Source organism: Geospiza fortis, unplaced genomic scaffold (genome assembly GCF_000277835.1).
Source record: "Geospiza fortis unplaced genomic scaffold, GeoFor_1.0 scaffold75, whole genome shotgun sequence".
In the NCBI taxonomy this organism is placed as follows: domain Eukaryota; kingdom Metazoa; phylum Chordata; class Aves; order Passeriformes; family Thraupidae; genus Geospiza; species Geospiza fortis.
The window spans coordinates 3103312-3119256 of NW_005054360.1; the positions used below are offsets into that span (position 1 = coordinate 3103312).

Sequence of the window (15945 nt, forward strand, 5' to 3'; positions counted from 1 at the left end):
CATCAAAAACCCTCCTTAAAGGAAAATTTGTATTGCGTTTGATTTTGCAAAATTAAATTTTGGGTTTTAATTTGCTTTGCATCCAGTCATCCATCTTATAAACTCTGAACCAAGTCTGGTACCAAGAGCCAAAACTTTAGATGTCAGTTGAAATTAAGAAAATATTTAAGAGCTGCAGTTTCCTTTTAAACACATTTCTTGTTTAAAGTAAGAAATGTGTTTGAATTGCCATTATTTGCAGATACCTTGGGTCTATGGGCTTTGGTCAAAGTAGGCAGAATTAAGAAGCTTTTCCTTTGCGGAAGCTGGTATTATTTGAGAACTTAAAATTCTCCTAGGATTTGTCATCTTCCTTCCATAAAGGAGAAATTGGCTTCTTCTGTAATTAAAAAGCTGGAATGTTCTGGGCTTTTGACTTGCCAGCCTAAAGGACTTTTTCCTGCACTGATGTGAAGGAAGGTAAATAGAAGTGTAAGTAATAGAAGTGTAACAGTTGCCATTTCAGGTCAGAGCAGCTGTGCTCTAACCTTCTGCATCACCTAGAAGGCGTTTTCTAGAGTGTAGATCTGAAGCATCCAAGGTTTCCATAATGAAACTATGAAATAACGCTTTAGTTTCACATCTATTGGCATAGCATAGATGGAGCATATGGAACTGACAGAGAGCAAACCCAGCAATGTAGCTCTGCTGTGTACTCCTGCCCTGAGCCAGGTACCAACAGAAATGTCAGCAGTGGCTTTTCCTGTGGGAGCTTCCCAGGCTGTGCTAAGCCATGAACCAAAATGAAGAACAACTTGGCCATTTATGATTTGCACCAGCAACCTGTTGGTGTAAATTAGAGTTAAAACTTCCATGCTGCATCCTTGAGGGCTGCAGCTCAGCAGAGCTGGGGCAGCAGGTTGGCTCTGCAGTGCTGGTTCTGCAGACTCATACCAAGTATTGGAATCAATACATGAAGCATATCTGCAGTGCACAGTTGTTCTGAAGGGGGAGCACGTGTTTAAAATCCTTTTTTTTTGTGTAATTTTTAAGGCAATCACAGCCTTAAGTGGTTTCCAGATAATTTGCAAGAAAGAGAACACATTAGGTTGCTGTTTGCAGGCATTACCAGCAAAATATCAATCATTTCTGAAAACCGCTAATTGGAGAAAATAACATAACTGCATTTGTTTTATGATGCTCTGATTTCTGGAAATAATATTCCAATGTATCAGATGGCTGCATTTGTAGATGGGGTCACTTAAGTATGTGACTCTCTGTTTACTGGTGAAACACACTGTCCATGGCTTTACCTCTCTTCACGTAATGGTCAGTGTTTAGTATTGCTTCCTTTTTAGGTTTGGTTTTCTTAAGTATGAAGTATCTCTGTGGTTCAACTGATCACACATGGCTGAAATAATGTGCCATCCATATTTTTGAAAGAACATTGTGTTTAAATGCACTTCTGAACAATGCAGAAATGGAAAGCACTGATGAAGAAATAATTCAAGTATATTAAGTTGTTGGAGTGCATGTGGCTTTTGTTGTTGATTTGGGTTTTCTTTGAATATTCATTCTTTTTGTGAAATGTGCCATTTCAGCTGGAAAAGAAAGAAAGGAAATCCTGGGGCCTGAAGCTCAGACAGATGAAATTGGATGTACAGGTATTTCTTTGTTAATCTGAGTCCCTTATTCATAAAGTACTATTGAATTTTAGTTAGGTATCATTCCAAAAGCTTTGGAATTCTCCCATCTCTGTTTATAGAAGTGCTTTGCTTTAGCATGCTAGAGGTCTTAAACTGTAAAAGCTGTTTTAGATGAGGAAAAAAAGTCTGGGCATTTTTTTGTGTCCAGGGTCCAGAGATGCAGGTGACCAGGGACACAGAGCAGCCCTCCCTCCCTCCCAGGGACTGACCATACAGCTCCAGCAGCACCACGTCTCCAAAGGGCAGAACAAGGAATAGCAATGGTCTTACATGTAGGGTCAACAGGTAGTGTTTTAAACTATGAAGAAATATACAAAAATAGACTTAAGCTAATACTGTATTTTATTATCCACTCCTCTGTTTGGACTGATTACATAGAAAGCAAAATAGAATGTGTACTTCAGTTTCAGACTCAAACAAAAACAGATGTTCTCTGCCTGACAGAAGATTAATATACATCCCATCCAACTTCTTAAAGGTTTGTGGGGGGTTTATTTAATGCCCTTACTAGATAGGTAGATAATATCAGAGTAAGTCCCATTTAAAAGCAAACCCACATCTAAACACATTGATATGTTTTAAGCTCTAGTTTTACACATTCTTTTCAGTTCCTATTAAGTCAGTTCTTGCAGCTGTGGAGAGCTGCATTATTCATTGCATTACAGTCTACATGCGAGAGACTGCCTCATGTCATAAAAAGATTGTGTCAAATTGTAAATTGAGTATGTGACTTCACACTGAGAGATGAATCATAAAACTTCTCTTTCCTATTAAAAATATACCTCACATTAATAGTGGAGCACATCTGTAATGATTTAGGGTGCTGCAGGCAGAGCTTTCACTGAATGTTCCACCATGGTAAAAATAAACTCTATGAACATTGTATTTAGGCTAATACTTGGGATCAAATATTTATCATACAAGCATTAGGTAAAATATTTAATTTATTATTTGCTAATTTTGCAATACAGTTGTTCATTGGGCTTTTCTCTTAAGTTTTTAAGTGGGAAATGTTGAAGGTTGTTAACTAGATCTGAAGCCTTTTTGGTAGCCATTTCCAGTACCACAGAACAAGCCAGTCAGAGTTCAAGTTTGCTGCATTTATCTGGCCAGGTTTTTACTGAGTTCAAATATCTTCTGAGTTTGTGCTAATGAACAGCTATAAATAACATTAAAAATTGTGTCTTGAAGGCAACAAACGTACTTTTGCAAACACAGGAGCCAAGATGGTAAATAGGCCTTCCAACTACAAGGCCTAAATCATTATTAATGTTGTATTTAAGATTTTTAGGGAAATTGAGAATAACAGCTAAATCTGAAATGACAAAAATGCACTGAGTTAGTCAAACTGTGTTTAGTCAAGTTATTAAATATCATTGTGTTATCAGTTCTTTCAAAACATGGCATAATCTGGCATCTTAAAGGACTTGACCTATGCTAGTATCTGTAAAGAGTTTTTAAATACTTGGCTAGAGGGAGATTTGGCAATGTGAATTACTGAATCTCATTTATGTTCATTTTGAACTTAATTTTGTATCTTGTGTCTTGTTTTTCACACTTAGTAAAAGAAGATGAATGTGATTCTGATGCAGAGAATGAGCAAAACCATGACCCTAATGTTGAAGAATTCCTTAAACAAGAAGATACAGCTGTTATCTACCCAGAAGCACCTGAGGAGGACCAGAGACAAGGCACACCAGAAGCCAGTGGTCAGGATGAAAATGGTAAATATGTCATCAGCTCATTTCTTATGAAATCAGTTGTACTCACTCCTTGACGCAAAACTTCTGTTGGGCTTAAGAAGACACCAGTGCATATACATGCAACTACAGAGGAAAAAAATCTTAGTTAAATAATTATAAGAGGATAGGATCATCATGCAAAAAAACATTGCCACTTGATTTTGCAAACAAGACATGCACTGGGATTCACTTGTATGAGTACCTAAATGATGACCTAGTCATTGAAGAGAAAAGTCCATGCTTTCATAAATCCATTCAACATTCTTATATGAAAGACCAGAATAAACATTTATTAAATAAAATAGAAGTAAAGCAAAATTGTACAATTTTGTATAAGAATAACTTAAAGACAGTTATAACATATTTCTTTCCTTTTTTATATTTCTAAACAAAGCTCCCAATAGGACTTATTAGATAGAATTTCTTTTATTGGGTAGCCGGTCTATGGCAGGCTTTTGGGTTTTTTTGCCTGAAAGGACAGCAGCAGAGAATAAAGAAGCATTGTTCATACAAAAATGTTTATGTGAAAAAAATAATGACCTGTTGTTATTTTTACATAGATATAGATTTTTTCCCTCTGAAGAAGTTTCATGCAAATCACATGCTGTGTGAGATGAGAGGTTACACTTTGTTCATTTCTTCATCATGAAGTATTTGAAGATGAATGCTGTTGAGATTGGTTTGGCATTCTGTGTTTTCTCAAGTGTTCAGCTTAGATAGCTTGTGTCAATTGGAGTATTTATGATTTTTCAAGAAAGGGTAACAGCCTACATAGGCTGTGAGGTGAGGTGAGGAGATGTGTTCTAGTTGTTTTAAGAAATGAATATAACTGAGCAGATAGATGTAAAGATAACCTTTTTGTTCTGCTCCTCCAGAGATTTTATGCTATTACAGATTTTACTTTAAAAAGTGCATTCATTAATTTAAGATTTTAATATGTGGTTGCAATGGTACATATTGTCAAGTTAGTTTTACAGACTTGTCATATGATTTCCATGTAATCATTAAAAATACATATTTGTATTAATCATTTAAATTGGACATATCCCAGTAACTTCACTGAGAAGTATTGTGAGGATCACAATCTGAATAATAGTATTTAGTGTTTTAATCATTTTGGAACAGAAAATGCCAAAAATATAGTGACATTTGGTAAAGATGCATGCTTCCAAACTGGGAAAGTAGACAAGAGAAGTGACAAAATCAGAGTTTTTTGTGATTTTGGGAAACTGTTTTCATTTCTCCATTTGCTCCAATGGAAATAGAATTTAATTTAACGTGCTTCTGACATTTCCACTGAGTTGTATTTGTGCTGAAATGGAGTATTCTTTATGTCAGATGAGTTGAATTATAGATGGTAAAAAGAGAATTGAAAGGAAGTATACTTGGTCTACACATGTGGGAATGGCTTTCCTTTTGGACAACTCAGCTAAACCAGGAAAAGCAGAAATGGATAGTACAACAAAACAATCCCTGTGAGTAGGGGTTATTTTGATTGTTACTATAACAAGTGCTAAAGAACCTATATGACAGAAAAAGTGGTGATTTTTAGTCATAAGGAAAAGTGGTCTGATTGCTTTTCACTGCTGCAAGATCAGTAGCACATTTAGTAAAAATTAAGTTAGTAAATTCCACACAAACAGAATGAATTGCTACTTCATAGAACATATTATCAATCTGTGGTGATAACTGCTGGAAGAGGTCATGAAGGTAAATAATTCAGAAGTACTTTCTAAAGTACTGGTTCATTTAATGAGCATTAATAATTCTTACAGTTCTGAAACTTAAAATGACAGCGTGTACAAATGTGCTCCTTGTGCGTCAGAGCATAAGATGTTAATCAGTGAAGACCTTCCACCTTTCTCATGCTCAGCACAGTGCGTAGGTGCATCCTTGCAACACTTGCTTCCTGTTTGACTTGAAGCAAGGAAGAGTAGCATGGTCATTGGAGGATATCACACCTATAAATTGATGGTTTGATCAAATACAGCAAACCCTACATTTATTTGAACATACTTTATTGATAAATTTATAAATAAGTATTTTATTCAGTCCTTTAAAAATTAATTTTTCAAGGATAGAATGAGTTGCTATGTGGAGGGCTAAACATGCTGGTAAGAAGGGATGGAGCTAAAACTTCCTTAAATGGTGACTTCTTGAAATAGACATGTGAAATTAATATTTAGCTTCAGTCTGGTTTCACTTTACCCTGTACTAATACAGAAGTACTTTATGAAAGCCAGCAAAATAGATTCCACAGACCACTTTAAACTCATGTATATGGCCTCACATTTGATCTCTCTACTTTTGGTCTTGCAGACGGTATATCCTACTGACACATACATATTTGTGAACCATAGAATGGTTCAGGATGGAAAGGCCTTTTAAAGGTCATCTAGATCCAACCCCCCTGAAATGAGCTGGGACATCTTCAGCTTTATCGTGTTGCTCAGAATCCTGTCCAAGCTGGTCTTGAGTATTTCCAGGAATGGGACATTTGCCACTCCTCTTGGCAACCTGTTGAAGTATTTTACCCCCCTTATCATGAAAAATTTCTTCTTTATATCTAGTCTCCATCTACTCTCTTTTGGTTTAAAACCATTCCTCCTTGTCCTATCAGCATATTGTGCTGACTCTCCAAGGTACATTGGGGCAACTGTACCATAGCATGGGAGCTTGCATAATACCTGTGGAAAAAATCTAAATTATCACTCTAAAACAAATGGAGCTTCCAGCAGCTGCATGTTCTCTTACAGTGATAGGTGCAAATGTAAAGCCTGTTTGTTGCAGGTAGTAAGTCTGGAACTCGTTTATTTAAGCATGATGCATTGTGTGCCCTGTGTAGGAACTCCTGACGCGTTTTCCCAGCTGCTCACGTGCCCGTACTGCGACCGGGGGTACAAACGCTTCACCTCTCTGAAGGAACACATCAAATACCGCCATGAAAAGAACGAGGATAACTTCAGCTGCTCCTTGTGCAGTTACACGTTTGCGTACAGAACGCAGCTCGACCGCCACATGACATCACACAAATCAGGAAGAGACCCAGTAAGTGGCATTTGGATTATGGCTCTTGTCCTCTGCAGCAACGCTGTGGTTTGTTATGTGGGCAGAAATGTGCAGAGCGGGTAAACTGTTCACAGCAGATCATCTGTGTGCTCGTGGTCCAGGCCCAGAGAACACGCTCAAGCTTGCTGCTCAAGTCAGGCTTTTTCTGTAGTTGTCAAAGATTGAGGTCTCAATTCCTGTGTTCATTCATCTAGGCACTAGGGTTGTTTTCAGAAGTACTTTATTACATTTATAGGTAATTTGTTGGTTTTTTTCTGTTCATTGGCTACCATTGCATAAAAATTATGACTTAAATCTAATTTCAAGCCTTTAATGAAACATTTCCTTTTTTTTTTCATAAGTCCTGTTTGAATAATTCACAATTTACTGTAGCATTTTTGCCCTTAAGAAACAAACCATTGTGTTGCTTGAACTGTGAGGTACAGTTTTTAAATGCAGTTCATGCTGTAAGACAATATACAACCAATTAGTGTTTAAAATATGGTGTTAAATGTGTGAAACATGATGTTAAGTACTAAATGAAGCAAGAGAAAAGGCTAAAGATGTTATAAGGTTGTTTTATCTGGTTCATGGGCTCACCTGAGCTCATGGATGCCTGGAATGTCTTCCATGAGTTAACCATCTGATCTTAACCATCAGAAGATCCTAAGTCTCTGCTCTCCCCATCCTCTTTTTCTTTTCTTTTTTTTATTCCCACAATGTCCCATCATCCACCCCCCCAGCACATGCTTATCAGAGGCACTCTGAGGCTCAGGAACCAACTGAAACAGTCAGGAATTATCCAGAGGAACAAACATACAGATTTCCACCACCAAGTTAAAGAGGCTGGGATATGTTTCCTTCAGAGGACAGACTAGAAAGATTTATACCTTCCAGAAATGAAACAGGAGACAAATATAACAGAAAAATGAAAAACTAGCTGTAAAAGTACTTCCAACATTTCTGGTAGCACCAACCCAGCAGGCTGTAGCCCAGAGTAAAGGAAGATGCTTTATTTAAGGAAACCAGAGTAAAGGAGATGCTTTTTTACACATTGGCTGTTAACCTCCATCCTATAAAGTATCACCAAATCCAACAATTTAACAAGGTTAAAAATTTATGATACATTTTTGTACACAAGTGTTCACATTCACAGGTCAATTATATTGGTACAAAAAGTATCAGCCATCCTGCTGCAAGGATTTTATTGTCTCACAAGCTTTGGAATAACCTCACCAGCATGTTCTGGTGTGGCACTTCTTTTTTTACTCAAATATGCTTCCCATGAGCAATTAATTTCTGTTTCGCTTCCTTTTTGGCTTGGCTTCCACTTTAAAAGTTACTTTCATCTTACATACATCTTATATTTCTAGCTATAAAATCTATGAATGCTATTTATATAATGCTTTTCTTGTGGGCTACCACATTTGTTTTCAGTCTTTTCAGTTACAACCCTAAAACCATACGAATAAAGTAGTTGGGGGAGATAGAAGCCATGCTTGCATGCAGTTTGAATGAAAAAATAAAAAATACCAAGTGAGTAAACACTCAGAAAAACTGCTTAAAAGGGTAGCTTAAACTGTATTCCCACAAAAATATTTGAATGGATTTATACTTTTGAAGGCACAATGTATTTGGTTAATATTGTTTCTATGGAGTATCTGGAACTCAGTATTACACCCGTGAAAGTGTGTTCTTTTCTCTCAAGCCATAGCCAGAATTAAAACTACAATGGTTTAGATACTTGGTAAATGTGAAATACTTGTTTGTTTATGTTATTCTTGCAAAGTTGTCATGTCTTCAAAATTGGCTGCATATACATGATTACATCATTTGAGTAATGGAAAATTTTGTCATTAGTATAGACCTCCTGGCTGTTGATCTTAAACAGCTGCATGTTTAAAACTTGATGTCTTATTCTTAAAGAACTCCACCTGAGCATAGATTATTTGGATAACTTTGTTAGCTGGTAATGTCCATCATGTGACAGTCTTGAAATTTTTCTGTACAAAGAAGCAAGGAGCAAAGATAAAATCTAGCTTAGTGAAGGCAGTGGAAGGGGTACCTGCACACTGGGCTTCCTTCTGAGCCAGGGGAAGGTATACAAAACTTCTGCTTCTGCTCCAGCAGAGAGCTGAGAGCCATCCTGCACTTTCTTCTTCTTCTTTCCTCCCTCCTCCCCGCGCTCCTCACAGTGCCCTTGGCTGCTCCTACACCACTGACTGTTGGTAGGAGGTGATGCTGTATGTGTCGTCTGCCTTCACATGTGAAGCACCAAAAGGGATGTTGAAGTGTGAAGAAGTACTTCTTCTATTTGTTTTAATTTTTTTTCTCATCAATTTATGAAGCTCCTGTAGGTAGTTTTTCAGAATTCCACAGTGTCATGCACACTGCTGAGAAATGGCAGTTCTTGGAAACCATGGTCAAATCATCTGTGAAAAACCCCTGATATACCTGTAATTTCTGTCTTCCAAATAACTTTGGAGGATTGTCATAAATTAGTTTTGCTCTCTGGTGTGAGAAGGGTGGGCTTCAGTCCTAAGCACAGTATACATTTGGTGCAGGGATGTATTACTGGCAATTACAGACCTTAATGCTGGTGTTTCTTCTTTCGGTTCTTGAAGGAGTGCAGAAGAATATTCTTTGAATGTTGCAGTTAATTAACTGCTCACTTTAATGAGCAGAAAACAGCAGTTATGTACAGTGTATTAGAAATATATCACGTATCTCAGGCACAAACTAATGTGGCTTTAACAACAGTGAGATGGGGAAAGCCATTTGAATCTGAGAAAAGAAGGTGAAAGTATTACAGGTGGTGCTTTGGAGAAGTGTTGTGATTTCTCAGCTACATTAAAACAAGGTCCTTCAAAGTAATTCTGAACAGTATTACAAGAGACAGCAAGAAAGCTGAACAGAGAGTTACAAATATAAGAAGCTAAGGCAAAATAGATTTGGAAACACTACGTAGCAGAAAGCTTAAAGCACCTTACAGCTATGACTGGGAAAACAGGAAAACTCATTAAAATTTTGATAAGCGGAGTGTGGACTTCCATGCCTTAGAAAAAGAACATTAGATTTTAAAGACTGGAGTAGAAACATTTCTGACAGATTGAATACATGCACTGATACTTAGTATGAATATTATGTAGTCCAGGACCTGCAGTAACTGTATATATCCTGAGTTCTGTTAGCTTGTATAATTCAAGACAAACAGTAGTAACTGATTCTCAGCAGGCTTAAGTAAATCCTGACACGGTCCTCTAGACTCATTGCAGTTGGCTCATTTAAAGTGAAATGCAGTGAGTCAGCCACAGTCTTCTAGAACATCATCTTCAAGGGGCTTAGTTAAACAGAGCTGAAAAGCCATGTGAACTAGCAAAAGACAGCTGACAAACTGGGAATGAGGGTCAGGTGCTAATCAGGATAAACTTGAGTGGAGACCTCACTGCAGAGCCCAGGGGGAGGCAGGAAGCAGCTCACCCTGAGCAGGGTGGGAGCAGTATCTGCTGAGAGGCAAAATCTGCAGCTTAACCAAATGCTTCTCCCAGGGGAACTGTTGAATTCGAGTATGTAGAAGTAATTTAGATGATCTTATTTCAATTTGTTTTCTGTTAAAGGGGGACAGGGAGTAGGACAGGAAGGATTGATAATTTGGACAGCATATCTCATAGCAGAGAGTTCAGACTTTCATCCAGCAATCTGCACAGCTACAGGTTCTTCAGATCTGCAGGCATGTCTCACAGCAGGGTCACCATCCTGTGTTTTATCCATCCCTGCTTCTCCAGCACAGTTCTCAGCCCCCAGTTGTCATGTCTGTGCTCAGGAAGAGCCCTAGCACCCGGTGAGCATCTGCTCCCCGTGCTGCCAAGCACAGCAGGCCAGAACCAGGGCTTCCCCCCATGCTTTCACACCAGAGGTAGCTGATCCACACCTGCTGTTGGTGGTGGGCAGCCTGTTTGTCCCTGGAGTCCATGAGCAGCTCTGTTCATGAGTTTATGAAAATGCTTGCCCCAGTTACCAAAAATCTGCAGTGCATCCCCATAGTGGTAAAGTATCTTTTTGCCAAATGAGCTCTATTGAAAAAGGAGCTGCTGGGTTTTTCTAATAAACAAGTTGTTTGAACAGAAAAAATCCTAGTTCCTCTGCTCTATGTTGGTAATTAGGCTGTTTCAACTTTAAAACTGCATGTAATTTTTGTCCTTAAAAATACACATTCATAGATTTACACAGTTTGTGGTAAAATTACAAATCTTGAACGTATGTGTCACATATATGCTACATATATTTATATGTCTGTCTTAGCTTTTCCTTTTTTTTAAACTAGTATAGCAATAAAGACAAAACCAATTTAGAACCTAACAATAAATTCTCTCACAAGGCAAAATCTAACAAAAATAATCATAGAGCTTCAGTGCAAATGGTGAAGAGGTTTGATGTTTTGTACTTGGGAAACCCCTCCATATTTTTATTTGTTTTGGTCTAGTTTCTCACATTTGTTTTGCAAATTAATTGTGACCAAGAGTACCTTTATGTCACTAAGCTACCTTCTCTTGAGCAGTCCTGTGGCATCATTATATAGAGGGATCCAAGGCCAACAGTAAGCCCTGGAAGCATGTAAATGGAAAAATCGAGTCAACCGATTAAAGTTTAAACAGGTTTCTATAGACTTTAATGTTTTTCTGTCCTGCATGAAATATTCTGTGGGTAGTGGGCTTGGGGTTTTTCCCTGATGGTTTTGCTTTCACAAGTAGAACTAGCATTCATCCTGGAACTTCCTACTAACATGTCAGTGTAAACTTCACCTGAATTTAGGAGAAGGGGCAACTATATTTTGAGTTTGTTTTGTTTCTTTCTCTTTACTGTATCAGATTTATTCAGAAGAAATGTGTGCCTCCATTTTTACCTGATTTCTAATTTGTTTCCTTTTTCCGTACCACCTTCAGTCTCTTACAATTATGGTGGATTCTTTTTGGGTTTGTATGGCTTTTTCTATGTTGCGATGTGAAAATAGAAGGTGTTTCTGCAAGATGCTGTGCTGTACAATAATTAAGACTTCTTTATTACAGAGACATGTGACGCAGTCCAGTGGTAATCGAAAATTCAAGTGCACTGAATGTGGAAAAGCTTTTAAATATAAACATCACCTAAAGGAGCACCTACGAATCCACAGTGGTAAATAAATCAAGCATTGAATTGAGTACTAATGTTGCCATTTCTGCTCTTTATAACTTTGATGTAATAGCAGTCTTGTAAGTCTAAGTTTAAAATACTGGTGCTTTCCGTATATTTTTCCCTCTGGAATACTGCAAGCACTGACTGCAGCCTTCAGATCTCTGCAGGGAATATGTAGAAAAACTCAAGAGGATTTACAGTTGCAACTTAATCTCTTACAATTAAGGAAAACTTGACTTGTCACAGAAGAAATGGGGACATCTTTCTGGTCCTTTGCACTTGTCTGGTTTTTTTTCAATATTTGCAGATCATTGAGTGTGTTACAAGCCTTGCTAGAGAATTTTAATTGATAATAGTCAGGACATAAGAACTGAGTGTTCCTCCTGCGGCTGTAATTGACATCATTCCAGAGTAGTCATACTAAAGTAGACTCAGGGCACAATTTATTGGATAAGTTATAAGAAATCTCATATAAGAAGTTAGAAGTTAGTGGTGGTACTGCTTTAATGAAGTTCAATGAAATCTGTAATTGTCAAATAGAGAAATACTGGAACACATGATTGTGTGGGCTCCATCCTATATCTAGCGGATCACAAATTTATTAAGGGAGTCTTGGCTCAGAGCTATACTCTTACTGTTCAATTCACTAGAAGATTTTTTTTTTTCCCCTAGAACTCTTTGAGAGGTCATTATGATGTATTTGTTCTGGTAATTATTGTTTGATGAAGTTATGCTGTAACCTGGTTAACTGTTGCATATGCCTTTTCTCTTTTCTTTTTTATTTTTCTTCTGTTTAGGAGAGAAGCCATATGAGTGCCCAAACTGCAAGAAACGTTTTTCCCATTCTGGTTCATACAGTTCACACATAAGCAGTAAGAAGTGTATTGGTTTGATGCCCGTGAATGGTCGAGCCCGGTCAGGGCTCAAGATGTCTCAGTGCTCCTCCCCTTCCCTTTCTGCATCACCAGGTAGCCCAGCAAGACCACAGATACGACAAAAGATAGAAAATAAACCCTTGCAAGAGCAGCTTCCTCTTAACCAAATTAAAACTGAACCTGTGGATTATGAATTCAAGCCCATAGTGGTTGCTTCAGGAATTAATTGTTCAAACCCTTTGCAAAATGGGGTTTTTAGTGGTGGTAGCCCATTGCAGGCAACCAGTTCTCCTCAGGGTGTGGTGCAAGCTGTTGTTCTACCAACAGTAGGTCTGGTGTCTCCCATAAGCATCAATTTAAGTGACATTCAAAATGTACTAAAAGTGGCAGTGGATGGTAATGTAATAAGGCAAGTACTGGAAAACAATCATGCTAATCTTGCGTCCAAAGAACAAGAAACAATCAACAATGCATCTATACAACAAGCTGGCCATTCCCTCATTTCAGCTATCAGTCTTCCTTTGGTTGACCAAGATGGGACAACCAAAATTATCATCAACTACAGTTTGGAGCAGCCAAGTCAACTTCAGGTTGTTCCACAAAATCTAAAAAAAGAAAACTCTGTTCCTGCAAATAATTGCAAAAATGAGAAATTACCGCAAGATCTCACAGTGAAGTCTGAGAAAGATAAGAACTTTGAAGGAGAGACCAACGATAGCACTTGTCTTCTTTGTGATGACTGTCCAGGAGATCTTAATGCACTTCAAGAATTAAAGCACTATGAAACAAAAAGCCCTCCTCAGCTTCCCCAGCCCAGTGGAGCAGAAGCTGAGAAACCCGAGTCCCCTGTCCCATCAGAAACTGGGGAGAACAACTTGTCTCCTGGTCAGCCACCTTTAAAGAACCTTCTGTCACTCCTAAAAGCGTATTATGCATTAAATGCACAACCAAGTGCAGAAGAGCTTTCAAAAATAGCAGATTCTGTAAACTTACCATTGGATGTGGTAAAAAAGTGGTTTGAAAAAATGCAAGCTGGACAGATTTCTGTGCAGTCTTCTGGACCATCTTCTCCTGAACAAGTTAAATTAAGCACCCCTGCAGACAACGATGATCAAGCAGCAACTTCAAATGTGAGCGAACCCCAGAACAGCACAAATAACTCACAAAATCCTGTCAGTACAACAAAATCTCAGACTTTACCAGGGGCATCAACTCTGAATGGTTCACACAGTAGCACGCCATCCACATCACCACTAAACCTTTCCTCATCAAGAAATTCACAGGGTTACACGTACACAGCAGAGGGTGTACAAGAAGAGCCACAAATAGAACCTCTTGACCTTTCGCTACCAAAGCAACATGGAGAACTGTTGGAAAGATCTACCATAACTAGTGTTTACCAGAACAGTGTTTATTCTGTCCAAGAAGAACCTTTGAACTTAACTTGTGCAAAAAAAGAACCACAAAAGGACAACAGTGTTACAGACTCTGATCCTATTGTAAATGTAATCCCACCAAGTGCCAATCCCATAAATATTGCTATACCTACAGTCACTGCCCAATTACCTACAATTGTTGCCATTGCTGACCAGAACAGTGTTCCCTGCTTGAGAGCTCTCGCTGCCAATAAGCAAACCATTTTGATTCCACAGGTGGCTTATACATACTCTGCTACAGTTAGTCCTGCAGTTCATGAGACACCACCAAAACAGATCCAAGCCAATGGAAATCAGGTACTTCGGTCCCCATATTCCTACGTGATCTACGTATGATGTATTCAATCTGTACCTCTGCTGCACTAACAGAAAGCTATCAAGGTGAACTAAATAAAAATATAAATACAAGGTATCAGGCTTATTTGACTTGATTGTAAATAGGTAATAGATATTACTGTTGTGCCCTCTGCAAAGCTAGTTAGCTCAGGCAGCTTGAGTCCAGACTAATGGAAACTGTTGTCCGTGGACAACTCAGTTATTCTCCATATTTAATCTTCTAGGACATTAGTGCTTACTATTCTAAAGACCATCTAATGCTCCTGATCAAAAAGCAAAATAAAAACATGGCTTTTGTCTTTTGCTGGCTCTGCATCTCCTCTTTCCCCATATTCAGAAAATAAACTCTTTGGAACTTTTGGTTACTCCTTTTGTGCTGCTCTACTTCCTTGGTTTGCAGAGTAGCTGAATTCATCCTACACTGTAATGTCACTTTAAACAAAATGCAGATATATTCTCAATTGAAAGTCAGGGAGATATTTATCTTCATCTGCCATTCCTGTACCCTGGCTTGTTCCTCCCTGGGTACATCCAGATGGGATCTAATTGGGATCAATTCTCCTGAGAATCACCTGTGAACATTAAGGTAGGGACAGGGCAGAAGAGAAAAGTGGCTGAGTGTTTCTACTTAAATCTTAGAAATTGGTGGTCTAGCATTTTATTCAGGCTTCTGTGTTGCCAGAGACTGAGGAGCCTTGAAGGCTGCTTATATTAAAAGTTTGAGGCTAATATGTACATGCTGCTGATATCAGTAGAAAATACTGTGCTTTTACAGGGAAGCTTTAGCACTTAAAATGCTTAGAAATACACAACAGTTCTATTTTTGAAAATATTTACTAATGACAGTACTTGAAGTCCCCTAAATTTTGGGTTAAATAGTATTTGTGGTAGTTTCATGAGGAAGAGGATAGTCAAATATGCAAATTTGAATGGTAATTTAAATAGCTTTTTTGTGAAAACTTCAGCAAAACAGTCTTTTAACTTCATAAAATCTCTGAGGCAGCAAAAGGTAGGTGACCAGCATTAGCTGAAAAATGCACTTAGGTGGCAAATTTGCTCTTCCCACTTACTGAAGTGCTTTACAGGTCTGTAATATTGCATTTATTTTATGGGCCCTAAAGTACGGTGTGCCAGCATAGCTTAGACCTGGCCAACAGTCATATTTGGATGTGATTAAAACCAGTCCCAGTGAGGAAATCTGTATCTGGATGGTGGCAGGGACTTCAAAGCAGAACAATGGAGTAAAGGATTTTTTTTGACTGTGGAAGTCTAAACAATTTTGTTTGGCTATTTATGGAATTGAATGGGAATAGAAGCTTCAGTTCATGTGGGTGATTTCTTTTATTGGAGTTAACTTATTTTTGTAATTTTTCTGAAGGATGAAAGGCAAGACACTAGCTCAGAAGGAATATCCAATTTAGAAGATCAAAATGATTCTGATTCAACACCCCCAAAGAAAAAAATGAGAAAGACAGAAAATGGGATGTATGCGTGTGATTTGTGTGACAAAATATTCCAGAAGAGCAGCTCATTATTGAGACATAAGTATGAACACACAGGTATGTACTAGGAAAAGACTTTTCTGATTGTTATTTCTTTGGTAATGTGTAACTGATAATCTCAGCTGGAATCCAGTTCTCCAGCAGTGTAG

General features: G+C 38.1%; 1 protein-coding gene across 2 annotated transcripts in view; it reads left to right on the forward strand.

The window, feature by feature from the left end:
• The window catches only part of ZEB1 (zinc finger E-box binding homeobox 1), a 119040-nt gene that overhangs the window by 98653 nt on the left and 4442 nt on the right, over nucleotides 1-15945 (forward strand). The window contains exons 3-8 of one of the 2 annotated variants that reach the window (XM_031059328.1): nucleotides 1581-1643; nucleotides 3248-3409; nucleotides 6273-6475; nucleotides 11542-11647; nucleotides 12445-14255; nucleotides 15673-15853. In XM_031059328.1, the coding sequence (XP_030915188.1) occupies nucleotides 6446-6475; nucleotides 11542-11647; nucleotides 12445-14255; nucleotides 15673-15853 (2128 nt within the window). In that variant the 5' untranslated portion in view covers nucleotides 1581-1643; nucleotides 3248-3409; nucleotides 6273-6445. The remainder of the gene's footprint in view (nucleotides 1-1580; nucleotides 1644-3247; nucleotides 3410-6272; nucleotides 6476-11541; nucleotides 11648-12444; nucleotides 14256-15672; nucleotides 15854-15945) is intronic. The other variant, XM_031059327.1, reaches the window with a different exon arrangement.